The 27,106-nt window shown below is 44.4% G+C and overlaps 1 protein-coding gene across 1 annotated transcript in view; it reads left to right on the top strand.

Annotated features, from left to right (window-relative positions):
• The window catches only part of GOLGB1 (golgin B1), a 37,476-nt gene extending 10,389 nt beyond the window's left edge, over positions 1-27,087 (top strand). Inside the window, exons 8-24 of the mRNA XM_064703168.1 lie at positions 391-504; positions 1,163-1,574; positions 2,241-2,332; positions 2,637-2,733; positions 5,199-5,272; positions 7,448-7,535; positions 8,248-8,315; positions 9,219-14,170; positions 14,989-16,939; positions 18,323-18,501; positions 19,697-19,862; positions 20,974-21,105; positions 22,148-22,306; positions 22,439-22,536; positions 23,025-23,159; positions 24,681-24,786; positions 25,157-27,087. Of these exons, the coding sequence (XP_064559238.1) occupies positions 391-504; positions 1,163-1,574; positions 2,241-2,332; positions 2,637-2,733; positions 5,199-5,272; positions 7,448-7,535; positions 8,248-8,315; positions 9,219-14,170; positions 14,989-16,939; positions 18,323-18,501; positions 19,697-19,862; positions 20,974-21,105; positions 22,148-22,306; positions 22,439-22,536; positions 23,025-23,159; positions 24,681-24,786; positions 25,157-25,291 (8,958 nt within the window). The 3' untranslated portion in view covers positions 25,292-27,087. The remainder of the gene's footprint in view (positions 1-390; positions 505-1,162; positions 1,575-2,240; positions 2,333-2,636; positions 2,734-5,198; positions 5,273-7,447; positions 7,536-8,247; positions 8,316-9,218; positions 14,171-14,988; positions 16,940-18,322; positions 18,502-19,696; positions 19,863-20,973; positions 21,106-22,147; positions 22,307-22,438; positions 22,537-23,024; positions 23,160-24,680; positions 24,787-25,156) is intronic.
• Positions 27,088-27,106: the final 19 nt, after the last annotated feature.

The following is a 27,106-nucleotide window of genomic DNA, read 5'->3' as shown; positions in this document are numbered from 1 at the left end:
GAAAGATGTTTTGATTGTTTGGACTTTTTTGGATTGCTGGTTGGAGCTTTGAGTCCTTAGTTTCAATCTGCTGGTTTGCTATCAGTCAAAGAGAAAGAACAGTTGAAAGAAGTGTTACATTATTCTGCTCCAGTTCCCTGTTCATGAAGCAGGGAACTGGAGCACAATAATGTAACACTTCTTACACTTTTAATGTAAATGTAATGTAAATATAATGTAACACTTCAACAAGTAAGCTCCTCCTACTGCACCAGGGCTCCAGAATAGGTGTCAACAAAAATTAGTTAATTCAGGCTATCACAGTAAGTGTGTTACAAAAACGAGGTATATGGATGAAACGTGGGAATCTGAATTTACTGGAATGCTGGAATGGCCTTGTCTCTCTCACAGAACCTGCGCACACTTCAGAGAAAGCTCGAGGAGCAGGAAGCAGCTCTGTTAGGACGAACTCAGGTGGTAGAACTGCTGCAGCAGGAGTTACACACTGCTGAAAAACAAAACCAGGTGTGTGTGTGTGTGGTGGATGGGGCCTTTGTCAGTGGCTCAGAAGTTACCAGATTAGGTTTTTTTTGGAACCATCTTTCCATCATGAAATCAGCTGGGGCCGCCCTCCCTGGGTCAGGTGTTAGAGCTGCAGGTCTGTGTGCACAGCTTACAGCAGGTACAGCCACACAGTGGGTGCTGCAGTTGCCAGCTCTGATGATCCAGGGCAGGTGGGCAGGGTATGCATCTCTCCATACCCATGCTGCTGACTGTACTTTCAAAGCCAAACACACAAACCTTCCCCAAAAGCAGAAATGCCTAACACAGTGCTGCTGAAGCCTCAGTGTTTCTGGACTGCCAGGCCAGATCAGAGCAGAAACAGCTATTCTTTGGTATGTCTTGCTGAGAACTTGCTTATCTGGTGGCGCAGCTTGTGGAGTGGGATTGGCTCTGGCTTCATCAGTTTGGAGTGTGAAGAGACTGAGATCACGTCTGTGCTCGTATGATTATATAGACAGGATTAAGAAATTGAAATTTCTGACATGTTTGTTTCCTCCCTTTTGCTACTCAGATATCTTAAAAGGATTTAATGAGAACCTTAAAATCTAGTTCACGTGCTTTGCTTTGTCAAGGTATTTAACTAGTTGAGAGAGAAATTAATTTCTGTATCGTTTTACAGACGCTCCTAGATCAGTGCCAGAAGATGGAAGTGGAACTAAGCTCCATGAGGGATGTGTTAGATGCAGAGAGACAAGGGGCTCAGGATCTCAGGGAGAAGATGGAGCTGGAGCTGGCTGAGAGGAAGCTGGCTTCCCATCGCTTGCAGGAGGAGGTGCAGGGTCTCTCAGAGCAGCTGGAGGAGGCCAGAAGAGCACAAGCTGAGCTCGAGGTGCAGTACAGAGACCTGGAGCAGGCACGCAGGCTGGAGGTGGAGGAGAAGGAGCGGCTGCTCAGCCGTCTCGCGGTGGCTGAAGAGGAGCTGCCACGTGGCCGTGCTGTCCCTGGGGCTGAGCAGGAGCAGCTGGAGCAGGACACTGGCCAGCCCTCAGTGCCAGCTGTGGGACACGGAGCTGCAGCACAGGGACCACGGGGTGAGCAGCCACAGCACTCGGGGAGCAGCTCCTCCTGGGCTGCCTTCTCTTTGCCTTTGCTTTTATAACAGTTCATGAGAGTGGCTTGATGTAACAATTCCTGATTGCACAGGGACACAGGAATGGTGGTGCTGAATCACACTAAGGGGAGCTGGTTCGATCCCACTGTTCTGTCTTTGGCAGCTGCAAGAGGAGCAGGAGTGTGGGGCAGCATTTATGGTGCTTTGCTTGTGTACTGTCCCAGCCTCTTGTCTTTTGGGGCTTATGGAGGTTTCTTGAGCTGGATGTATTGTTTTAGTTGATTTTATTGATTTGTTTGATTTTTTTCTGCCAACTTAAACAAGTCCTTTTTATATGTGCCTTGTTCTTCACAGTGTGAATTTCTACTGAAATTATAAGTAAAACAACCAAGAAAAGCAAACTGTACCATTTTCTCCATAGACCTGTGTTAAAAATAATAACATTGATCTTGCCTCAAGCTCTTATTTCAGGTTTTCTTCCAGCTTCTTTATGGCCCAAAGCTGAAGCAGTGACTAAGAGAGAAGAGATTTCATAAACTATTTTGAATAAATATACTAATAAACTGTTGTGCACGTGTGTAAAATGGACATAGTGTGGCAAAAAAGACAAGAACAGACCTTAACTCCCCTCTTTCCCCTCTGTCAGATGAACTTCTACAGAAGTTTGAAGAATTTGTCTGCTGTCAGGACGAGCTGAAATCCCAGCCACAAGTGCAGCTCTCTGAACTGGAGCAACAGGTTTGATATTTTCAAATTATTCTCATTAATTTTTCTGGTATATTTAGGAACTGAAGCCAAATTAAATGTCTAGAATTCCTTTTTTTATCATGCATTGCTTGAGAAAGGCTTCTGTTAGTTCTCTCAGTTGATGGGCAGTCATGTTATGACTACAGAAGCCTGTAAAGAAGTAGAAGTCAATTCGAGTAATTTAAAAGTTTCCAATTGATTTTTTTTTTTTAAGTTAACCAAATGATCAAAGACTAATATGTTTTTATAAATTGTATTAAAATTTGTCTTTGTCCCTTTCATCCTGTTTAAACAGGATGAATCAGCATCACAGAAAAAAATAGTAGATCAGGAAGACCAGAATGAGACTTCATTCCTACCCGCAGAAAACTTGGAAAGACAGAAGACAGAAGGTTGTATGATTACCTTACCTATTTTAATATTCTTAATATACTTAAGAATCATTCTAGAATTAGTTTCTACAAAAGATAGACCTAAAGGGATAGCTTTCCCCAGTACAAGATGCTGACAATCTGCAGGTGGTACTTCTGGGAAGGATATTTTTGATAGCTTTTGCTGAAACAGTAAGGGACCCGTATACATGCCCCATATAAAAAACCCCAGACAATTACATTGATTTTGAGTGTCTGGTCGTGTAGACTGCTAGCAGCAATATCACAGCTCTCTTGGAATTTTACTGTAAAACAGTGGATTCCCTTATGTGTTTACTTCAGGGTCTGGGTGCTCTGTGACAGTAGGCTGCCTTGATTTTTAAGAAATAGATTCATTTTGCTTCCTGTCATTCAAAGATGGGGAATAATCGCCAATAAACCAGATTCCTACAGTCCTAGAACGTCATCTTTCTCTTTTTTTGTTCCAAGATCTCAGAGATGTAGATTTTTAATGAACTTCAAGACATTGTTTAGAATCGTGGCATGGTTTGGGTTGGAAGGAACTGATAAAGATCATCTGGTCCATCACCCCTGCCCTGAGCAGAGGCATCCTGCGCCAGGTCAGGTTGCTCAGAGCCCCATCCAATGTGACTTTGAATATGTCCAGTGATGGGGCAGCTGACAGCTTCTCTGGGCAATCCAGGGTGAAGCAGCCCTCTTGAAAAGCTGCAGTAGGGCCTCTCTGAAGCCTTTCTTCTCCAGGCTGAGCAACCACGGGTCTCTCAGCCTTTCGTCATGGGAGATATGTTCCAGCCTTCTGGTCATTTTTGTCATTTCTTCTGGTCTCACTCCAGCAGATTCACATCTGTCTTGTACAGGGGAACCCCAGAACTGGACACAGTGCTCTGGGGTCTAACAAAAGCAGGGAAGAGGGTGAGAATTATCTCCTTCAGCCTGCTGCCCACACCTCTTTTGGTGCAGCCCAGGGTATGATTGGCTTTCTGGGCTGCAGGCACACATTGCCAGCTCCTGTCCAGTTTTTAGTTTACCAGAATTCCAGAGTCTTTGTAGCCTGTTTTCCATCCATTCACCCCACAGTCTGTGCTGGTACTGGGGATTGCCCCAGGTCAGGTGTAGGGCCTTGCCCTTGGCTTTACTAAACCTCACTGTGCACAAGGGCTGCATAGCTGCATTCCTCAGGCTATATATAGTCTGCTATATAGGTTCTAAGTGCTTTGTTACTCCTTTGTGTCGTGAAATTGTCAGTCTTAATTAAAGCGGGATGCCAAAAACTGCCACCATAATCCATTCCTGACTTTGGTAGAACGAAATAAGGATTTATAGTTACTTTATATTTTGTAATTTCTGGTGCTTTTCAAGCAGACCTTAACAAATCCCTTCAAATTTCAAGCTGTTGTTGTTTGAAATATAAAGATTCGTGAAATCCTTGTACAGCCTTAATTTCCATGGGCTTAGCAGTGCATTAGACCAGAATACCTGTAACTCTCTTTACATCTGTATGGATTCCTTGAACTTCTCTTTAGGCAGCTCTTGGAGGGATTGAAGGTATCTCCTCCTGCTGTGTAAGGGAACGTTGTCTGGAGTTCACTTGGTGGAAAGACTAGAGCAGAGTAGGGATCAATAAAGGAAAGCCATTACACAGAAAACACAGACGGCCTTCCAATTGTTAGAATTCACAAAACGTTCATTTGAGCTTCCTCAGCTTCTGTAGTACTTAGCAAATACAGTTTTGTATTATCAATTGTATGTAGAAAAGTGTGTGAAGGAGAACAGAAGAAAACGTTGTACTGTATGTTGATGGTATGTGTGTCCTCACTGCATGCTCAGAAGTGAAAAGTACAGAAATTTGTACCCCTTAGAGAACTGTTTAACTTGGTCCTGAGTTTTATTTTGCATATATATTAACCTGTTTTTCATACCATCATTGCTAGTTAACACGTTCACAAAAATGGGGCCTGTTTTTTAATGCTTCTAAATTGATATTTCTGGGAAGACACAGTATTTGTTGCTTTACAAATGGCTCCTATGCTAAAGAGCTAAGCCATCACCTAATACATTAATTAGAACTGAGATGAATTAGAATGTATTTTTCTTGTACATTTGTAACAATTTCTCATTTTATTTTTTCCAAATGAAATTTGAAACATCTTTCCACAATAGTTCTTCCTTTCCTCTCGTTTATAAAAATGTTTCTTAAAAAGTGAATCTCTATTACCTGTCTTTCAGTGTGTCTGTATGACAACAATTGTCCTTTTCTAAAAGCTGCTTAAAAGACCATGTTGGTTGTGTGGTTGCCCCTTAAATAAAACCAAACCCACATTATCCCATGACAGTACATATTTCCACTACATAAGTGTTATTAACAGCCATGTGTCCTTTCTCAAAAGCTCCTGGAAGAATATTCTGTTGCTGTCTAAAACAAATTCTTAAGTGTCAAAGAAATTTTTTGTGTTTGAATGTTTCAGAAATACCACATTTGCAGCTTGTTCTCCAGGAGTCTCAGCAGGAAGCTGTGATGGCCACAGAAGATGCAGAACAGGTAATGATAAAGCTGCTGAAATAAAATAGGTCAAGGACTGGCCTTAAAACAGCTAAGCTGTCATGGTCTTTTGTACCAATCCTCTTTAAAGGTTATTATTAACTGGATTAATGGTGAAAGACAGAAATAGCTTCCAAATACAGCTTGTGCTGTGTTAGTAAGAGACTGTGTTTCCCTTTGCCAGCTGTGTGCATTTCTTGTGTCCTTCATCCATCCGGTCCACACTTGTGCTATTTTAACTATTTGTTAAATGATAGTTAGTAATGGCACATTTGTGCTATTTTCTGCCTGTTGTTAGTTTTTTAGCAGAGCTATGTGTCTCTGGAAATAAAATTCCCTAGCAGTGTCTCTGGAATAGCAGTGTCTCTGGAAATAAAATTCCAAAGGCTCAGCTGTCATTATTTAAGATGCCTTTCAAACCATTCCCACTGCCCTAATGCTGTGTAATGGCTGGGGAGCTGTGTGCTCCATGAGTGGGGACAGGTGGGCACTGTCCTTGTGCTGCTCCATGAGTGGGGACAGGTGGGCACTGTCCTTGTGCTGCTCCGTGAGTGGGACAGGTGGGCACTGTCCTTGTGCTGCTCCATCAGTGGGGACAGGTGGGCACTGTCCTTGTGCTGCTCCGTGAGTGGGGACAGGTGGGCACTGTCCTTGTGCTGCTCCGTGAGTGGGACAGGTGGGCACTGTCCTTGTGCTGCTCAGTGACAGGGACAGGTGGGCACTGTCCTTGTGCTGCTCAGTGACAGGGACAGGTGGGCACTGTCCTTGTGCTGCTCCATGAGTGGGACAGGTGGGCACTGTCCTTGTGCTGCTCCATCAGTGGGGACAGGTGGGCACTGTCCTTGTGCTGCTCAGTGACAGGGACAGGTGGGCACTGTCCTTGTGCTGCTCCATCAGTGGGGACAGGTGGGCACTGTCCTTGTGCTGCTCCGTGAGTGGGACAGGTGGGCACTGTCCTTGTGCTGCTCTGTCACAGGGACAGGTGGGCACTGCCTTGTGCTGCTGCTGTGTCCCGCCGCAGGTGCCAGTGCAGCCAGGCTGTTGTTGGGCAGAATGCAGGGTTAGGAGCCTGCTGCTTGGCCTTCTGTTCAGCGTGGGGAGGGAGATGACAGCCTCTGTGTGTCTGTACTGAGGCTTTGCTCTGAACCTGGTCATTAGCTTAGAGCCAGGTCTGGCTCTCTGCAGCCTGCTCTGCTGGCCCATCGTGTCCACAGGGGGAAGATTAATGCTGTGTTTTATCTAATACATTCCTCTCTATCAGAGGGTTTGTGTGTTACTGTGAAGTATTAAGGTGAAAGTTGGTATTTGGAAACAGAGAAGCATTTTGAGTCATTCATTCCCCTTCCAAGTGCCTGCAAGCTGTGAGCTGGTAGATCAGTGGGAATGCGCACACACCCACACACGCAGGCTTTTCAAAGGCACATGTAGGCATTTGAACTGTTTTCTACTGCCCCTTTATAGACAGTGGAAAAAACAGGTTCCTTAGCATATGCCTCACTTGCAGCAAGGTGAATGTTGAAAATGGGTCAATGAAAACAACCCTGGAATTGTCCATTTCAATGTCTTCATTATAAAAATAGAGTCCAGCTAAATAGCTTACATCTAAGTTTTTACACTTGGACAGCTATTCTGATCATTTGTGCACCTGACCCATGGCTTTAGGGCAAGTAATAGTTACCCAAACCCAGGTTAAGGCATCTAACAGTTAAAAGGTTCTTGTGGGGTTCTTGGTTTGCTTGTGTGGTAGAGCCTAGCCTAACTTTATTGGGAAAGCTGCAGGTTCTGTATCTGCTGGAGCAGTGAGGCATAGACACATGATTTCTCACCTTCTCTGCCTGGGTGCTCAATGAATGGTTGTGATACTGTGGTTAGTGCCTTTGAGGGAGTGAAGGTGGAAGAGAAACCATCTCAAGGTGGGAAGGAAGTTGTTTAGATCATTGCATCCATTGATCTGTTGATCTGCTGAGATATGTCTTAGTCTATTGCTTAACATCAAAATTAGTCTCTTTTTCATTGTTTATTTATTTATTTATTTATTTTCTTTAGGCTTCAGAGTTGTGTCCAAACTCTGATAGGTTTTACTTAGAGCTGGCAGAGCAGTAGACAGCTAAGAGAGCTGTCTCCTCATAGCAGGATCCTGGCTCAAAGCTCACTGTTTTGTTCTTCATCTCACAGAATAAAAATATTGGTGCTGAGGCAAAATTGCAAGACCTGTGGACTGTGGAAGCTCCAGCCTCCTATGTAGACTGCTCTTCTTCTACAGGTGAGGACACTGAATGAGGCACGTGACAAGACAATTGTGAAAATTTGAGGAGTTTCAGGGACAAATTTTAAGATTATTTAGAAGGAGGTGCTCTGAGGTCAGAATCTAAAGATTGTAACCTACAGAAGGCAGAAAATATTTACATGAGGTAGAAGAGAACATTCTAATGTGGGATGGGTAGGATATACCAGAAGAGAAAAAAAAAGTGGTTGCTAAAGTTAGAAAGAGAGAAGGGTTTGAAGGAGTGCGTTTGTAGATGCACAGAGGAGAATTAAGATAAAATTAAGAACTGTGTGTTTCTCTGCAAGCCAGTAAATGTCTTTTTGTGTCTGGAATTCCATGCCACATCCCACATGGAGGAAAACAGCAGTGAAACCAATCTGATCCTCCTTCAGGGGTCAGGAGTGCTGTGTGCAGGTGATGCAGCAAATGCAGAAGATTGCACAGAGCCGTGCTGCAGCTGCAGTGTCTGAATTAGTGGTTGGAGTTAAACCAAAACAGGATGTCTGTGCACTGCAAAGACTCAAACTCTGTGTTGTTTTCTTCTGTGCTTAGTTTGCTGCCTTTTTTTTTCTTTTTTTTTTAATTTTTTTTTTGTCTTTTCTCACCTTCTATAGAAGCTTTGGTCCCATTTCTTGTCCCTTTGCTCTGCCTACTGACTTTACCTGCAAACTGTTGCACTGATAGTGACAAGTGTTCCTTTTCTCACTAGGTGTGTCAGGAGAGCTGGTGAATTCTGAAATGCAAAAGCCTTTTGGTGACACTTCTGTCCTCTCTGAGGTACAAACATAGTCCAAAACCCTTTTGGTCTCAGTATTGTATGCATTTGCCGATACAAAAACTTTAATTTAGTTTAAAAGCCTCAAAGAGTTGTCTCTTTTTACTCTCCTGTGACTTAAAGTGGTTGTTTCATTATGACAGCAGACTTTTTAAGAGCAGGTCTCCTTTAATGGTTCCCCACAAGCTGTTTCTGCCCTCCAAGTCTTTACAGTAGCATGTTGACTTTTTGGTGGGCTGTTGATCCAAGCTGTCTGGGGAGGATTTGTGAGTGCTTTTCTTTTGTAATCTGTTTTGGGGGATGGGAAGAAACTTAAAAATAGTAACTTGGAAAAAGCCAAGCACTTTGTTCCAGGTGCTTTGTCTTGTGCTTTCACTTTGGGCACAGACACAGATTGGAATGTGGGTTTCTATCCTGCTTCCTTGCCATGTTAAATGGACTGATGGAATAGGGGACAAAACCCTCCTCGTTCAGAGGCTATGAATAGGATGGCATGAAAATGTGACTGGTTAAGTGTCTTAAGAGGGCTTGTTAGAATCACAGGAGAACTTAAGCAGTTCAGAGTTAGACTATCTTGCAATCAAGAGAGAAGGGGGGTAAAAGGGAATGGGAAGTTGTTATGGTGTGATCCTGCAGCCAGAATCTTTCATGCTGCGACTTCAGAAACTGAAATTAGCAGAAGTGACGCGGGGAGTCACAGAATCACAGAACAGTTGGGGTCAGAAGGGACCTCTGGAGGTCACCAAGTCCACCCCCACTGCCAAGACAGAGTTCCCCTGTTATTGGCAGGGCTTCCATTTATTGCAGAAGCCAGCTTGAGACAGTTACAAACTGTGGAAAGCAGATACTTCCAGAGTGGCCCTTTCACAAGATTCAAAGGAAAAATGATGTCTATTTTCTTTTAGGCAAGAACAGATAGCTTTACCAATAGAAGCCAGCAGTTTACTGAGGAAAGTTGTCCACCTGGAATTCTAGACTATATTGCTGCGGAGAAGCAGAAGGAGCTGTCAGTTTTGCTGCTGGAACTGAAGGAAGCCCAAGAAGAAGTAACTTTTCTGAAAAGCCAACTCAAGGGCCCCAGTGGCCAAACTTCTACAGGCAGCCAAACAGAAGCTAACCAGCTGGGAGAGAATTCACAGATACAGTGTCTGGAGAGGGAGGAGCAGAACGCTTCAGATATACAGAGTGTCTTATTGCTGAAAGAAACAGAAATGCAGAAAACTGGCTTTCTTCAGGAAAATGGAATCAGCTTCCAAGATGAGCCTCAGGGAAGTCCCGGCACCTCTCAGTCTCAAGAGCTCATCAAGTTACAAAACCAAATTACAGAACTGCAAATAATGCTGCAGAAATCAGAAGAATCCTTTAGAAAAGAACTAGGAGAAAAATGTGCAGAAATAAATAGGCTAAACCAGTTGGCAGAGGAATACAGGAAAAAAGCAGAGGATCCTGACAGTACATTTTGTGTTTTGACTGATGAGCAAGATCAGCTCTCGTGTCAGGCCAAAGAACTTTCTACCATAACAGAACTGAAGGAGCAAGTGAAGCAACTGGAGGAAGAGCTAGCTCTTTCAGAAAAGCAGAGACTGTCAGACAGTCAAAGCAGCCTTCTAAGAGAGCAAATCCAGAGCCTTAAAAATGAATTTAAATCCAAGGATATAAAAATTGAAGCTTTGCAAAAGGACTTGGATGAAGCACAACTTCAGCTTTCTGACCAGGACATGCAACTGAAGGATCTGAGAAGCCAAGTTGAGACAAAGGAATGTGAAGTACTTGATCTAGGACAACTTTTGAGGAAGAATACAGCAGAGATGGAAGAGCTTTCCCACAAGTTAACCTTAAAGGGACGTGAGGCAGCAAGCCTGGAACAGCTCGTTGCTGAGCACACCAGGTCTATAGAGAGCCTGCAACAGGCCTTGCAGGAAAGGGACCAACAGATGGCAGAGATCAGTGTCAGCATGTCTGAGAAAATGGTCCTGCTGAATGAAGAGAAATTTGCTCTAGGAAACGAGCTGAAGAGTCTTAAGGAGCAGACAAGTCTGTTATTAAAATCCCAGGAAGAAAAAGAGCAGAACATAGGAGCAAAAGATACATGTCTGAAGTGTGGGGTGTCCAAGCAGCAGAATGAGACAGAAGCAGGGAGTAAAGAAAATGAGGAATTAGTAAATCAAGTTGAACTTCTGAGAAAAGAAAATGAGCAAGTAAAGCGGAAGCTGCAAGCAGTACTTGTGAACAGGAAGGAGCTTCTGAAGAAGGTAACCAGATTGGAGAATGAATTAGAACAACTGAATAGAGAACAAAAATCAGAAACCTCAGAGGCTCAGGCAGCTGCAGGGGAGGAGGACATGAGAAGCATGATCAGCAAAGAAATGGGTCTTGAAAACCAGCCCCGTGAGGACTATCTAGTTCAGCTGCTTTCTGAAAAGGAATCTGAGCTGCAGAGCATCCGGAAGGAAAAAGAAACTACTGAAGCACAACTGCAGGCAGTGATTGAGGAAATGAGGCAACGCTTGCAAGATAAGGCAAACACTGCTTCAGTTAAAGATGAACTCATGGAGCATCAGACAGTTCCTGACAAACTGACTGAAACCAATGAAAGCCCAGAAGATGATGAAGTAAATAAGAAATATAGTTCAGCAGGTACAGATCTGGAAGAAGAACAAAAGTCTGCTCTTAGAGAAAAGATTTCTGTTCTTGAACAAGAAAAAGAACAACTTCAAAAAAAACTTCAAGAAGCTCTCATATCTCGCAAAGACACTATAAAAAAGGCTCAAGAAAAAGACAGGCATCACAGAGAACAATTGAAACAGCAAAAAGATGATTACAACATCCTGCAAGAAAAATTTGATCGACAAAGCAAAGAGAAAGACAGTATCCAGGCTCAGCTCAGACAGCTCCAAGAGCAGAAAGGATCAGCAGAGAGTATTTTTAGGAGTCAAGATAGGTTGGATTCTTCATGCATGGAAGCAGAAGATATAACAATTAAAAAGCTTGTACAAGTTGCAGATATTTCTGAGGAAGAGTGGAAAGAACACCTTGACAAATTGCAGATGGAGAAAGAGAAATTGGAATGTAGTGTCAGCCATATGCAAAGGGAGCTTGCTCACAAATCAGAATTGATCTTTGATTTGCAGCAGCACATAGCACAGTTGTTTGTAGAGATAGAAGGGCTGAAGAGAACCTCTGACCAAGCTGAAGCTAAGGGAGCAAGTCTTCAGACAGAATTGGAGGAGAATCAAGGAAAAATTTTTGGAGTGGCCAGTCTGGAAGACTTGAAAATTCTTGTGCACCAAAAGGATGAAGAAATAGAATTTCTTAGCCAGCAGTTAAAGGAGAAAAGTGACACTCTCAATAATGTGCAGGCACAATTGCTGGAAAAAGAGGAATCAGTCCAAAGACTGTGTAGTCAGTTGGAGGCTCAGGCTCAGGTGCATGAGGAGCAAAGCAAGCGACTACAAACGGAGATGCTTGAAATTCAGGAGAAGCACAAGGACAATGCAGAAGCAGCTAAGCAGAAGAACCAAATGCAGAGAAAGTTGCAAGCAGCACTTATCTATAGAAAAGAGGCGCTAAATGAGAGCAAATCTCTAAAAGAAGAGCTGGCTAATGCTAAAATTACTATTGACAGTCTTTCTGTCAAGCTGACAGATATGGAAAGCCAAGTATGTGGCCATGTTAAAGAAACAGATACCTTAAGAGAAAAGTTAGTGTGCCTCACTGGAGAGCGAGAAAAACTTACTGCAGAAATTGATAAACTACTTGGAGAAAATCAGAACCTTGATGGATGCTGTAAAAACCTTACACTTACTCTGGATGGAGTTGTTCTAGAGAAGGAGAAGCTGGAGAAGGAGGTGGAATCATTGAAGAGCTTTCAAGCCACTGAGAGGTCTGAGTGGCAGGAGAAATACAAGGAGCTTCAGGGAGAATATGAAACTCTGCTGCAGTCATATGAGAATGTGAGTAACGAGGCTGAGCGAATTCAGCGTGTGTTGGAAACTGTTAGGCAGGAAAAGCAGGAAATTTTCATTCAGCTCAAAGGGGCTGAAGCAAAAAAGCAGGAAACAGAAAAGCAGCTACAAGAAACTGAACAGGAAATGGATGAAATGAAGGAGAAAATGAGGAAATTTGCAAAATCAAAGCAACAAAAGATCCTGGAACTGGAGGAGGAGAATGAGAAGCTTAGAGTAGAGATGCATTTTACAAATGGAGAGCTGCACAGGACTGGAGAGAGCTTTACAAACACTGGCCTGAAAGAAGACCTGGAGTGCTCTAGGAAGGAGTGCCAGTCTCTTTCTACTCAGCTTGAGACAGTAATGGCTGAAAAGGAGTCTCTGAATCAAGAGATTGTGGACTTGAAGTGCCTTTTGCAGGTAACAGAGTCTAAGCTGAAGGAAAGCAGAGAACTTGTGGACAGGTGTGTTGCCCAGCAGACAGCGGGGCAAGAAACTGATAAGGCAGCTGCCACACCATCACCAACAGAAGAGTCTGAAAATCAAGTGAATGTATCTTTTCAACCACAGCCTCGTGCTGCAGAGCTGGAACAAGAGGCATCTGAAAGTGAGAGACCTTGTGAGGATCCTGGTCTCTACAGACAGCAAATAGCTGAGCTCACCAGGCGAATCGCAGAGATGGAAGATGATAGAAGGGCTTCAGAGCAACAGCTGGGTGACATCCGCAGGTGTGCTGAGACTTTAGCAGGTGAGAAAAGGGCTTTAGAGCACCAAATGGGAGAGAAAGTCCGTGAAGTGAATGATTTGCAGGCCACGGTAGCAAAGATGGAGCAAAAGGTCCAAGAAGCCAGAGACGATCTCATCAGAATGACAGCACTGAAGGATGCTCTAGAGGCTGAAAAGGATGACTTGGAAGAAAGGCTCATGAATCAGCTGGCAGAACTGAATGGAAGCATTGGAAACTATCAGCAAGATGCAACAGACTTCCAAATCAAAAATGATCAACTGAAACATGAGCTTCAGACTTTGCAGAGAATGATGCACGAACTGGAGGAGGAGAAAAGTCAGATGGCAAAGGAGAAAAGCAAAGCGAGTTCAGAAGAGCACAAGGAATTTGTGGGAAAGCTAAAATACAATTGGAGAGGAGAAAGCAGCACACATATAAAGGAGCTTCAAGAACTGCTGAAACAGAAACAGCAGGAGATTAAGCAGCTGCAGAAGGACTGTATCAAAAGCCAGGAAAAGAACAGTAGTTTAGAAAGAACAGTAAAAGCTCTGGAATTTCTGCAGAGTGAGACTCAGAAAGAGGTGGAAGCAGCCAAAGAAACTTCAGCTAAAGCAGTTGAAGACACCAAGAAAGCCCAGGCAGAGCTTGCTCACTGCAGAGTAGTGTTGGATGACACTCAGAGTGAGGCAGCAAGGGTTTTAGCTGAGAGTATCAAAGTGAAGGAAGAGTTACAAGCAAACAAAGAGCAAATTAAAATTCAAATGAAGAAAAAGGATGAAGACTTTGAGAGAAGACTGGAACAGGAAAAAGACAAGCACTCAAAGGAGATCAAAAACATGGAAGCAAAGCTGGCAACATTGCAGAGAGAGAAGGACCATATGGAAACAACAGTTGGTGATCTGCAGGACTCCTTGAAGACAAAGGATCAAGAAGCCAAGCAGCTGGAAGGCAATCTAAACAAAACACTAGCCCAGCTTGCAGCCTTCACCAGGAGCATGTCTTCCCTTCAGGATGACAGGGATAGAGTGATAGATGAATCAAAAACATGGGAGAAGAAATTCACTGAAACTATTCAAAAGAAAGAAGAAGAAATACGTTGGAAAGAGGAAGCTTGTGTTGTGCTACAGGACCAGGTGAAACATATGACCGTGCGTGTGGAGGAACTCCAGATTCAAATATCCAGGTAAATAAGCTGTGTCAGGGGAGGTTTATCAGGGAAAAGTTACTTTGCATTTGTTATCTGCACAAGGACATGAGGTGATCACTCTAGAATAGTCCTTCTTCACATCCTTAGGATACCTGTGTTAAATCTGTTCTCTGTGACAAGCATTCACCATCTGATTACTCTCCAGAGTATTTCAAATTTCAGATTAATTAGAGTCTTTTGCACTGAGTTTTTGCACTGAGAAGTCAAGAGAGCATTGGGATACATAATTCCAGTTTAGTCCCAGAATAAATTTTGAGGGGAAGATGGAGCTATGGAAACCTATCAAAATGTGTATACAGCTGTGTATTTCCAAAATTCAAAACCGAAAACCATTCTTACATGAGTAAAATTGTTTTTTTATATATATATATATATATGCTGCGTCTTTGTGTGATGAAGCATTAAATGGACATCAGGACATCAAAGGTACCAGAACAGCAACTTCATTGTGGGGTGGCATGGAGTTGTTTTTATTGTTAGTTACAATGGACAAGAGAAGTAATGTAATGACAGGGAGGTAATAACATTCAGTGTTTAGGTGAACACCTTTTTCAGTATTGACATGAACAACTTTAAAAGAATATATTGCCCTGCCACCACCCCTTTAAGGCAGTAGTATGGTCAGAACTTTAAAAGATATCTTGATTTTTAAATTGAGAGATATTTCTAGCTTGCTTTCTTTAAGTAAAACAAATTCTGTGGCTTTTCTGAATTAGTATAAGAACAGAGTTAGTGTGGGTTTAGATACTGAGATACTTTGTGGATTTTTGACCAACTTAATCTTTTCTTTTCAGATTGGAATGCAACAAGAAAGACTGGGAGGTTGATTGCAGGAAGGAGATTCAGCATCATCAAAAGACATGTGAAATGTTGCAGGAGGAAAAAAAAGAGCTTTTGACTCGGCTTGAAGGGTCTCAGGAACTGTACAGCAAGTCTCAGAATGAACAGCAGGAACTGGAGTCAGAAATCAGCAGCCTAAGAGACCAGCTTGCTGACTTACAGAATTCCTTCACCAAATGTGAGCTGGCCAGGGAAGAGCTGGGGACTGTGGTCAAGCAACAAGAGATGAGTATCCAGAATTTTAAACTCAACTGTGAGCAGCTTGAAGCTGACCTGCAGGCTTCCAAGGACCTAACAAATAAGCTGCATGAAGAAATTAGTGCCAAAGATCAAAAGATCATGAGTTTGCTGTCTGCCAAAGAAGAAGCAGTGATGGCTGCTCTAGCTGAATTACAGCAGCAGCATTCTGAAGAGACGAAAGAGTTGGAGTGTAGGCTAAGTAAGGAAGAAGATAACAAAAAAGCCTTGGAAAATGAGAAGAACAAATTTCTTGACAAACTCAATCATCTCACTGAAAAGATGAAGATAAGCAGAGAAGAAAGTAAGCAGCAGAAGGCACAGCTGGACTCCTTCACCAAGTCCATGTCATCTCTGCAGGACGACCGAGACCGCATTCTGAGGGACTACAAGCAGCTCGAGGAACGCCATCTTGGTATAATCCTGGAAAAAGACCAGCTAATTCAAGAGGCTGCTGCTGAAAACAACAAGCTCAAGGAAGAAATTAGAAGTTTCCATGGCCAGATGGATGACCTCAACTCTGAGAATGCCAAGCTGAATGCACAGTTGGTGCGGTACAGAGAAGACCTTAACCAAGTGATTTCAATAAAGGACTCCCAACAGAAGCAACTTCTCGAAACACAGCTTCAGCGGATCCACACTCTGGAAAATGAGAAGGCAACAATAGAAACACAGCTGAAAGAGTCTGAGCATACTCAGGATGATCTCAGGAAGTGCATGGAAGCCTTAAGAGAGGATAAAGTCAGTATGTCTCAAGAGATTGACACTCTTAGGTCCTCTCTGTCACGGGTGCAGAGTGAGGTGGCAGCATTACATGAGGGCAGTCCCATCGTGGAGTGTCAGGCAGAACTGAAGGATCGAGAGAAAGAGGTACAGCAACTGAGTCATGAGCTTTCCCTCTCCCAGAAGAGAATAAGAGAACTTGAGGGGGAGCTAGACTGTGTTCAGAGGGATGCAGCCAAGAGAGTGGGAGAGGCTGAGGACAGGCTTCGGAAGGAACTGAAGCACCTGCATCACGATGCAGGGATAATGAGGAACGAAACCGAGACAGCTGAAGAGAGAGTAGCAGAGTTGGCACGGGACTTGATGGAAATGGAGCAGAAATTGCTTGAAGTCACAGATGAAAACAAAGATCTCAGAGCTCAAATTCAGTCTTTTGGGAGGTCCATGAGCTCTCTTCAGGATAGCCGAGACCAGGCCAATGAAGAGCTTCGTCTTTTGAAACAGAAATATTCTACAGACTTACAGGAACAAAAGAGTCTAGTGCAGACTCTTCAGAAACAGATGGGTCAGCTACAAGAGGAGCAACGTTCCACTCTCAGGGACCGAGATATGGTCAGGTCTGAGCTGACAGAACTGCAGAAGGCTATTGATGAAAGAGGTCTCTTGGCCCAGATTGAGGAACTTAATCAGCAGCTCAGAGCTAAAGATGATGAGCTTCTCCACTTGTCTTTGGAACTGGAAGGCTCTTCCAACCAAGTCAAATCTTTCTCCAAGGCTATGGCAAGCCTGCAGAATGACCGAGACCGTCTGCTGAATGAATTGGACAAAACACGTAAGATTGAAGAAGTGAAACAGCAAGCAGAAGGGAGCATTTCCACCACTGCTTTGGAAGTGCAGAGTCTGAAGAAGGCACTGGCCTCCTTGCAGAGTGACAGAGACAGAGTAGTAAGTCCATGTTCTCTCTTCCTGCTCTTACTTTAAGTACCAGAGGAGGTTTGGATCTTCAAGTCTTAAAATTCAGCACGCTTAGCTCTGATAATAGAAATGTGATGTGTAGATCAGGCTGCATCTTCATGGAATCACAGAATAGTTGAGATTCAAAGGGTCTTCTGGAGGTCTTCTAGAGATCTCCTAGTCCAACCCCCCTGCACAAACAAGGCTTGCTGGAATAGGTTGCTTGTACAATGTCTTGTTGGATTTTGAATATCTCTGTCAGTAAACTTTCCACAGCTTCTCTAGCCAACCTGGTTTTGACTGACCAGACTGCAGGTACACAGTTCTCCTTTCTTGCCCTTGTAGGTAGGGATGACATTTGCTTTCTTCCAGTCTTGAAGAACCTCTTGGGTCACCATGACCTTTCAGAGGAAATGGAGTTGCTCCCAACGACCTTAACATTTGTGGTCATGCTCCATCAGACCCCACAAATCTGGTATGGGCCGTCTGGATTATTTTCTCTGGCATGGAGGCTGTGATTCCATTGTTAACTTCCAGGGGTGGTTTTTCTGTTAGGTTGGTTCAAAATATGAAATCATGGAAATAAGGTCCCTGTTAACCTGCATAGTTCACATCTGTGTCAGCTCATTTGATTTGCCTTAGATTTCTAAGAGACTAGAACAAAGACTTGAGTTTCCTCCTCCTCTTGGCAGCTGACTTTCAAAGCAGGTACAAGACATTGCAGATTCCTTCTGACATTCTTGCCTGCACACTGGATGTGTCTGTGTTTGTATGGTCTCTGGCACAGTGCAGCCCAGCAAGTTCCAGAGTTCTCCTTGCTGCTCAGAAGTTAGAGTTGACAGTCATGTCCCACTGCCACTCACTGAGCACTGTCCTGTCTCCAGAGTCAGCCATGTCTTCTTGTCTTCAAAAACAATTGCAGTGATGCATGTGTAACAACAACAGCTTATTTCTAATTATAGCCTGACTGGAATTGGAGAGCCAAAAGGATTTTACTTATCAGTTTCCTGGTTTACAGTAAATACCAACTTCAGGAGTTATGCTTAACCAGCTCCTTCTGTGTCACTTAGTTTTCCTCTGATTAAGGTTATTATTATTGTAGTCTGGAGTCTTTTTGTTAATGTATTTCACATCTTCATGGGAGGACTCAAAACTCACTGCTCTTATTACCGATAGAATTGTCTGAGGGCGTTTTTCTGAGCAGTTTTTAGTACACTGCTGTATTTGATGATTCCGTTTTTAGTTCCTCTGTCCTCTGAATGTGACCCTTTTCTCCCTTCAGACACCACAGTAAGAAATGCTCTTAAACAGTTCTGAGTAATAAACCTGATGCTTGCTCAGCTGTCACATGATGATGTTTCTCTTTAATCCCAGGTAAGAGAGCTGGAGAATCTGCAGCAGCAGTACATCCTTGTTGGGGTGGAAGCTGCTGAGAATTCTCGCTTGAAGGCACAGCTGCAGCAGTGGGAGCAAGAGGCAGACAAACATCTGCGTCTGCAAGAACAGCTGAGGCAGGAAGGAGCTGTGTACCAGCAGGAGCTCCAGCAGCTCAGGTGAGCTGTCTGTCTGCTTCCTGCCTTGGCCAGGTTGCCCATGTGTTTGTTTCTCTCAGAGCGGTTGCGGGCAGAGCTGGGGGGAATGCTGAGAGCCTCACCTGTGCCAGGTGACACTGAGCACCCCGCCCTGGCCAGGACAGGACATGGGATTCCCTCGCCCAGCTTCTGCCTCAGAATTACAGCCCAGCAGCTTAGAGGTCAATGCCTGTGGGGAATAGATCAGGGATGTTTTTGTTTTATTTCTTTCATCCAGTAGTGGTCAGTATCATCTGTTGGAGAGAAAACTGAGGCTGTTTCTTGCATTGGAACTTGTGTATATGATCACAGTACTTTCCATTCCAGGCTGCTGCTGACCACCCTTTATTATCCCACTGATAGCATAGTTTAGAGCATACTAATTCTGTATGGCTGTCTAATCCTATATTTCACTTGCTCTATGTCTTCTAGTTTGTTCTTTTTAACTCTGTAATTCAAGTCTAGTAAAGATATCTTCTCCAAATGGACTAAAACTAGTCAGACAAATATGCTCTGTTCTGAAAACAGGGGGAAATGCTTTCAGGTATTTCAGAGATCCATTTAAGAATGCCTGAGGCTGGAATGAAAAGGGTGGGATTTTCTTCATGAAAAGGTCTATGGCTTATCTTTGTCCAGAGTGATGTAAAAACCTGTAGTTCTCTCCCTCCCCCCTACCTCCACTCTGACCCTCAAATTAACACTGCAGATTTCGTAAAGTTTGAAGCATCTTACAAATTTTATTTATCCTGACAAAAGAACAGGAGGTTTATTTCCTGTGCAGCTTTTACACTGCACATGAAGTGCTGGCCTCAGGTTGGTGTGGTACTGTGGGTCTGGTGCAGAGAAATTATTATAGGGACAAGTGGCATTGCCAATGACTTCCTTGACAAAACTCTGTACAGTGAGATCAAAACAATGTCCAGAAACACAGAAAGTGTGAAAAAGTCACCCTAGGACAGCATGGAACAATCCAAAGGGTTCAACCAAATACAGAAAACTTCCTTAAACCTGCTTTTAAGGTTTGTGTACTTAAGTGTGTTGTTTTGGCTTGGCTTGGTTATAAAACTTCATGTCTAGCATGAGGTGATGGTTGAATCACCCTTGGCTCAGTCTTAGCTGGGTACCTGGTCATCATGCTGGCAACTTCCTTGTAACTGTCCTTGTTTATGCTGGGCAGACAGGAGAAGAACACGTGGGAAAAGCAGAGCAGCAGCATGAAGGAGCAGTACCTGCTGGCCATTGCAGAGAAGGAGAAGGAGCTGAGCCATTTGCAAAGGATCACACAGGAAACGAGGCTGCCCTTCAGCAAGGCTCAAGCCATACAGGAGCAGCACCAAAGCAAGGTGGGTGCAAAGATACAGATTCTTTACTGGAAATGTGAAGCTTGAAACTCAACCAGAAGAGCATGTGTTGCCTGCATCCAGCTCCTGCAGACTGCAACGTTGGATGTGGGTGTGAGGCCTCCAGAGATAATACCAACAGTCTAACTTGCATCACTGAAAGTTGTAGAAATTGTGGCGTGCCCTTAAGTGCTCTTCATTACATTCCTGGTTTCCAGTGTTTCAAGAAAGAGGGCAAAAGAGACAGGGCTTCCTAGGCACCTTGGGTCCTTTGGAGCAGCATGGAACTTCTCAGATGTGTATTCTGGCTGGTTTAGAATTGCCCTCTTGTACTGTCTTTGAATCTAAGATTTTCTGTCTTAGTTCTCATTTTAATGTCAGGTCTTCATTTCTAAGTTTTCTATTGAATTTTTCTTGCTGTTTTTACTGTAACAGGGATCTGCAATCCTGGTTCAAGCCCAGAGAGGCTGAGGCTTGAACACTGCACCTTCTCTCTTACTCCCCCTGTATACAGTCCTAAGAGTGCAGTGGAATGTGTTTGGTATTTTGTTTGTGTAGGGAAGACTGCATGCACAGAGCAGTGCATCAGAGCCAAGCCAGAACTCTCCCACCCATGTCTGCCATGTCCCAGTGGTTTATGTCAGTGGAGGGGGCAGCAAATCTCCTTTATCCCTTTGATACACCCATGCATATATGCAAAGAAAAAGCTTGAACAATGCTCATATGATGCTTTCCAGGAGGGTTTTTCAGTGCTGGCCTTCTGGTCTTTGTTGATTAGATCAGTGTGGACATTACTTTAGGTTTTTGTTTGTTTTTTTCTTTTCTCATTCGTGTGCCTCTTTTTTTTCTTCCTGTGTTGCAAACAGCTTTAAGATAACTTTTGAACAGGACCCATCATATGTGCAAGTTTGGTGTTCTTTCCTGACTGTTTGTATTTTCAGATGGCTTTTAGGATATTTCTGTTTATTCCCCATTTGTTCTTTTGCCTGAGCAGATCAAGTTCCAGGTCTAGCAATAATGTTAGGTTTGACCTTGGAATACTGAAAAGAGAGAAGAAACACAAGAGCGAGTTGTCACATCAGCAGTATATTTTCCATTGTTCTTTCCTTGGCAGATTTCTCCAGAAGTCCTGAAAGGGGACTTTTCAAGCCTAGAAGCAGAGATGAAACACCTCCAGGCCCAGCTAAGTGACAGTCTGAAAGAACTGCACCAGAAAGAGCTCAGAATTCAGCAGTTAAACAGCAAGGTACTGATACGTCTTACACTTGCTTGCAGTCAGGGACAAGGAATGTGCAGACGGTTTGGCTGCAATAGGGTTCAGGAAGCAGGAGTGAATCTGTCCTTGCAGGCATTCAATGAAGTAACACAAAATCAGAATTAGATCTCTCAGCAAAGCAGTGTTAGAATCACAGTGATGGATTCACTGCTGCTGAACAGGGCTGGCACAACAGCAGAGCGCATGCCCCATGCCCTGCTCTCCTCAGTGAGCAGCTGTGAGAGCCAGAGCTCTGCACAGAGAGGCCATGAGGGGCACAGCTGTTCCTATGGACCAGTAGGACATGCAAGCCCCAGGCAGATCCCATGCAGCAGGCTCAGGGACAGGGTCTGAACCAGCAGCTTTTCTGCCACTGCCGAGGTGACAGAAGGGGAGAGGGGAGGAGAGAGGACAGATGGGAGGGGACAGTGCTGGAAAGAAGTTGAATGGGGGAGGTGAAGGCCAGAGGGACCAGAGAGTTGGGACCATATGAAGAAAGTTGTTTGCAGGTTCCATGTCTATGGTCAGGAGCACTTGCTAGCCTCCTGCTTTCTGGGCTGCTGAAGGAAGTCCCTCTTTGGGAAGGCAAGCTTGTCATCTTCACTTCTGCCTGCTAGCTTGAAACACTTCCTGCATTTCGGTGCAGAATCACAATCGATCAATTCCCAAGCTGAAATGGAAGACCCAGAATTTATTCATCTTCAGAAAGAGAGCTGTGTTCAAGGTGAAAGTGAGAATAAAAAATAATAATTTACTGATGATATTTGTAAAAGGTTTAGGTCAATATCAGCACTTTAGAAATCTTTTTCTGGACAGGTAGTATTCTGTACATCTCTTTGATGTTTTGAGACTCCTGTTGCAGAAACCTTTGCCACAAGCTGCTCTTGGAGATGGTCACTGATCTTTTGACATTAGTGATGGGCAGCATGGCAGTTATATGTTCTCAAGAGAACTCTTACCCTCAACTAGACAGAGAACAATTTTGCTTTCACAAAATCAATTTCTTTGCTTGCTGATTGTGTTCTCTTCTCAGCTATCTCAGGTTTTTGAGGAGAAAAATGCCCTCTCCCTGCAGCTGCGAGGGAGCAGTCGGGGCACCTGTGAGAGCCATCCGCACTACAGCGAGGTCCTGAACCGCTGCCTGGTGCTCGAGAGGCAGCTCCAGGAGCTGCAGGCTGCAGACAAGAGCATGGTGAGGGGGCTGGCCTTGCTGCACTGCAGGGAAAAGCTCACTTCAAGTGGCTCTGTGAACTGTCCAGCATTGTAGTGGCTGCATGTCCTCTTGATTCAGTGCAGTTCGCAGCATGTTCTTGTGTTCTTTCAGGAGCTGTTTGCAACAGACGCTGCTCCAGGAGCACCCCAAGAAAAGAATGAGTCACAGAGAGGCACTTACACACCTGAACTGCAGGAGCTGCCGCTGAGGTAAAGAAAGTCTGAGAAAACAGGGGTGGGGATGTTGGTCCTGATGGCGGCCTTGTGGCTAGTGATGAGCCTGATGCTTTTACTCTGCCCCAGTGTTGGGAAGACTCAGTCCCACACTAGGATCTTGTGGACTTGGAGGAACTGTTGAATGCACTTACTAGCTGTCATTAGTTATCTCTTTGGATTAGAGCTTCAAAAAACCACAAGGATAACATACAGCAGCAATGCCAGCCAAACCAGCATCTTGAATCTGGTAGGCTGAATCCTCAGTAGCTGCTGAAGTATATCAATGGTCCTGGTCTCAGGGTTGTAGCCTGAGAGTGTGTCTGGAATTGAGATGTAGCACAGGATAGTAAAGATGACTAAGTCTCCTCTGTGAGTTGGGAGGTAATTTGAGTCTGTTCACACACTGCATCAGTGAATACAATAGAAACACAGTGGTCCATGATTTGGGCCTTTTTGACATATGCTGTGTTACTTCCTGACAGGTTGTCTGAAACAGAACACTTACATAGCAGCACAAAGCAGGATATGAAGTATTTGGAGGAGCAGCTGGAGGAGGAGCGGGACCGTCGCCTTGCTGCAGAGGAGGCTCTTTTTGCAGCACAGGATCAGATCAGGAGGTGAGGCAGCTTGAGCAAAGGAACACCATCACCACAGAAGTGGGCTGCTGCTAGCTCTGTGTTTCATATGCACTTCATCACATCCCTCTGTCAAATGGCACTGGTGGCACAGAGACAGCTACCGTGTCCGTGGCAGAACCACAGAAAGGTTGAGGGTGGGGGTCCAAAGGGGTGGAGGTACCTCCAGAGACCAGGTGGCCCAGCCCCCTGCTCAGCCTAGACCCAGCTGCCCAGGACTCTGTCCAGATGGCTGTTGAGTATCTCCAAAGAGGAAGACATCACACCCTCCCTGGGCTACTGTTCCTTCAATTGTAGGCAGATAGGATGAGACAAATGATTAAACATTAAGACAAGTTCTGTCTAGAAGTTAGATGCCAACTTGCTCGATTAGTTAAATTAACTACTGGAAAATAGATTTGGAGACTGAGAATTGGGTGCAGGCTGAAGAGGAGTTCTCATGCTTCCAGGAGATTTGTCTGCCCAGTAAGCACCTGTCTGTCATGGCTGAAACAGTTTTGACTTGAAGAATGTCATTCATTTTTAATGTATTGCCAATTAACATCAACTTTTCATTGATTTGGTTATTGAGAAACAATTAAACACTTAGGAAAAAGGAAACAATTAAACAATTAAACACTTTTGTCCACTTTTCCCAGGCTTAGTTTCAGCCCAGCCCCCTGTCCTGCCCCGTGCCCCCTCTCCAGCACTGCAGTGTGCACTGCACGGGGCTCTGCCCATCTCAGGGCACTGCATGGATGCCCTGAGAGTCAGCAGAGCAAAGGCAGCTGATCTGGACTAGATGTTGGCATTAGGATGCAGTGAGCAGCAGGTTCAAAATGCTTGATTCCCTCATTGACTATGGAGGGGGCTTTAGTGCATGACCTGATTGTAGGCACACATGCTGTGCATTTCCTGGTAGTTCAAATAACTGGAGTTATGGACTAGTGGAGTCTTTTCCATGAAAACAATGCCTTTCTTCTGACACACTTGCTGATTTAGTCAAAAAATAATGGTCTGTATGGGAGAATTCTGGATGAAGTTCCCTGGTAATTGCTACAACGTTTGGACAACTATAGCTCCTTATGGCATTAGTCTATAAAAGCCTCCTGCAGCTGATCTCACTAATAAACTATAGCCCCAGGATGTGATTACTGCCTCTGTTACTAGAAAATAGGAAGAACCAGCACTATTGCAGCCAGAGCTGGCTTCCAAAATAATTTCATAGAATTTAAAGCATAACGGTGTATTCTCTGCCTTGACTTCTTTCAAGTCACACTATAAAATTTCACTTGAAAGGAAGAAAGACTCTTGGTAGCTGGGCCACCCTGTTCTTTTGCTCAATGTGAGCTCAGGAGACATGAGACCTGTTCAAATGGAACCAGCTCTTGGCAAGTGAAACCAGTTTGCTTGCAGGGTTTGTTTCCTTTTTTGAGAAATACCTTCTTTCCTAAGCTTGGTTATAGTGTTGATTTGGGACATCATACTAAAAAACTGAATTTAATTTCATATTTGTTATGGCAGGTTGCAGTCAAGTGAGTGGTCATCTTCCTTAAGTGCCAGCATTGATATGACTCCAGGGCACGAGCAGTCCTTGCTGATCGACTCCACGGACAATAATTCCAGCAGAGTAAGAATTTAACATTCACAGCTGTCAATTATGTGAGCCCCGGCTGCTTCAAGAAACTGTGAACCTACAGCACTTCAGTTCTTCTGTAGACACACATAAATCAGTCAGGGACTGTGTAGTTTTTCTGCTCTCACCATGCTGGAAACAAAACTGGATGGGGCTGGTTCATGGACAGCCTGCAGAGAGCAGGGCAAGGGGAGCATTTCATGAGGATTGCCCTAGTGTTAGGATCTGACTGTGGAGCAATTTGGGGAAGGTTTATGCTCATTAGCTTAAACAAACTTATCTCCATGGTCTGGAGAGTTCTGAATGAAGGCACCTGGGGCCACAGCCACTCCTTGTAGTGACTGCTCTCTCTTTACTCTTGCAGAGCCGGAGTACTCCTGGACTGCGGCGCCTGTTGCGCTCTCTCCTCCGCTCCCGGGCCCACCTGCCCCTGCTGGTGGCCACGTACCTGCTTGCTGTCCATGTCCTGCTCTTCCTGTGCTTCACAGGCCGCCTGTGAATGGAAGTGACAGCTTTTCCTCAGCCTCAGCCCTGTGCTTCACAGGCCGCCTGTGAATGGAAGTGACAGCTTTTCCTCAGCCTCAGCCCTGTGCTTCACAGGCCGCCTGTGAATGGAAGTGACAGCTTTTCCTCAGCCTCAGCCCTGTGCTTCACAGTCCACCTGTGAATGGGAGTGACAGCTTTTCCTCAGCCTCAGCCCTGTGCTTCACAGGCCGCCTGTGAATGGGAGTGACAGCTTTTCCTCAGCCTCAGCCCTGTGCTTCACAGGCCGCCTGTGAATGGGAGTGGCAGTTTTTCCTCAGCCCTGTGCATGCTGAGGGCCTGCGCGCCCTCACGGGAGGGCAGCACTTGTCCCAGCCTTTCCAAACCAGCCCTGAAGCAGCAGCTTCCCCTGCCCCTGCTGTCAGTGCTGGGGAGCTGCTCCCAGGAGATCTTCCCTTCCCTTGGTGTTTCTATGGGAGTGCTTCATTTGCTGAGCCAGGGTTGTGCTGCAAGCCTCAAGGACAGCATCTGTTCCTGTGCCTGGAAGCAGTACCACTCATTTTAGATAGTATTGTGCTGCAGTTGGAATAAGAAAAATACTCTTGAGTTGCTGCACTACTTCAGCACTTGTAAAACTGCACAATCTTCCCCCTCTTAGGCTGAATCCATAAGTGAGGTTGGGGGAACATTGTAGCTGGATGTAGGAGAATTGTCTTCCCTTTCTTCCACCCCTTAGATTTGCTCCATGGCTCAGAGCTGTCTGAAATGCATATCCTAAGAAAGTTATGGGCACTTTAAGGAATGTGAATTTTAAAATCATGTTTCCTGCTCAGTTGCATCTCCTGTTGAACAAGGGCCAAAATTAGTATATCTGGCCGTGGTGAACATTCCATTTAAAATCAGTCATATATCTGCCTTGACAAGTCTGTAAAATAATGCCAGTAGTTTAGTTATTTAAAATGAATAGGAAACATGAAACCTTTTAGCTCTTAAGTTAAAAATCCTCCTATTTATAGTATTTGTGCACCTCTTATGATGGAAGGTGCTGCCTTACCTCTAGTAGAGCAGCCCTGCTCCTGCCTTCTCATCCACTAAATACTCGTCACAAGACTGAACCTGCACAGGCTGTGTTGAAGGGGTCCATAATGTGCTGTGTGAGCCCAAAGCAGATGCAGAAGCTCCAGAAATAAACTTTCTCCCTTGTGCTGAGGAAGGAGCCAGAGTTCTAAAACCTTCTGGTTTTAGAACCCTCTGGTGTAGAAAGCTGGTGCTGGTGTTTGGGCATGTTTGGACCCAAATCAAATTATACAAATGGACTGAATCTTTTATGATATATGGAAATATGGATCTGTTTCCATTTGTTTTCTAAGAACCTCCTGAATTTGAGACTGCCCTCTTCCAAAAGGAGAATGTTGAATGCAAAGAAAGTTCGGTGGCGTTCACTGCCAGATCCTGAGTGGTCATTTCATTCAGAGTACTGGCCAGGAGAATCCCATCTGCCTCTCAGTAGAGCATTAACAGTCACATTTTTCCCATGGGAAAGAGGTAGTTCTTTTGATATTGGTGGTAAACTAAGCTGCTCTAGCCAGTGCAGAAAGCCTGTTTGAGGGTGGACTGATTTCACTGATAGCTAAACCAGCTGGATCTCTGGCAGGTCCAGAGCACTGGCACCAGATATCCTCTTGTGGACTGTCTGTGATTGTCAGTGTGAACTTCCTCTAACTATGTCAAATTCAATGACCAAATAGTTTGTCTATATCTTCCTGGAGTATGAACTCCTGTATGTGTAATAAAGTTTATTTTTCAGATGGAGTTTGTGAAACATTGCCAT

The sequence above is a fragment of the Zonotrichia leucophrys genome, chromosome 1A (assembly GCF_028769735.1).
Source record: "Zonotrichia leucophrys gambelii isolate GWCS_2022_RI chromosome 1A, RI_Zleu_2.0, whole genome shotgun sequence".
Lineage (NCBI taxonomy): Eukaryota > Metazoa > Chordata > Aves > Passeriformes > Passerellidae > Zonotrichia > Zonotrichia leucophrys.
Note: the sequence above shows the minus strand (reverse complement) of the source record. Positions and strands in the feature narration are given on the sequence as shown.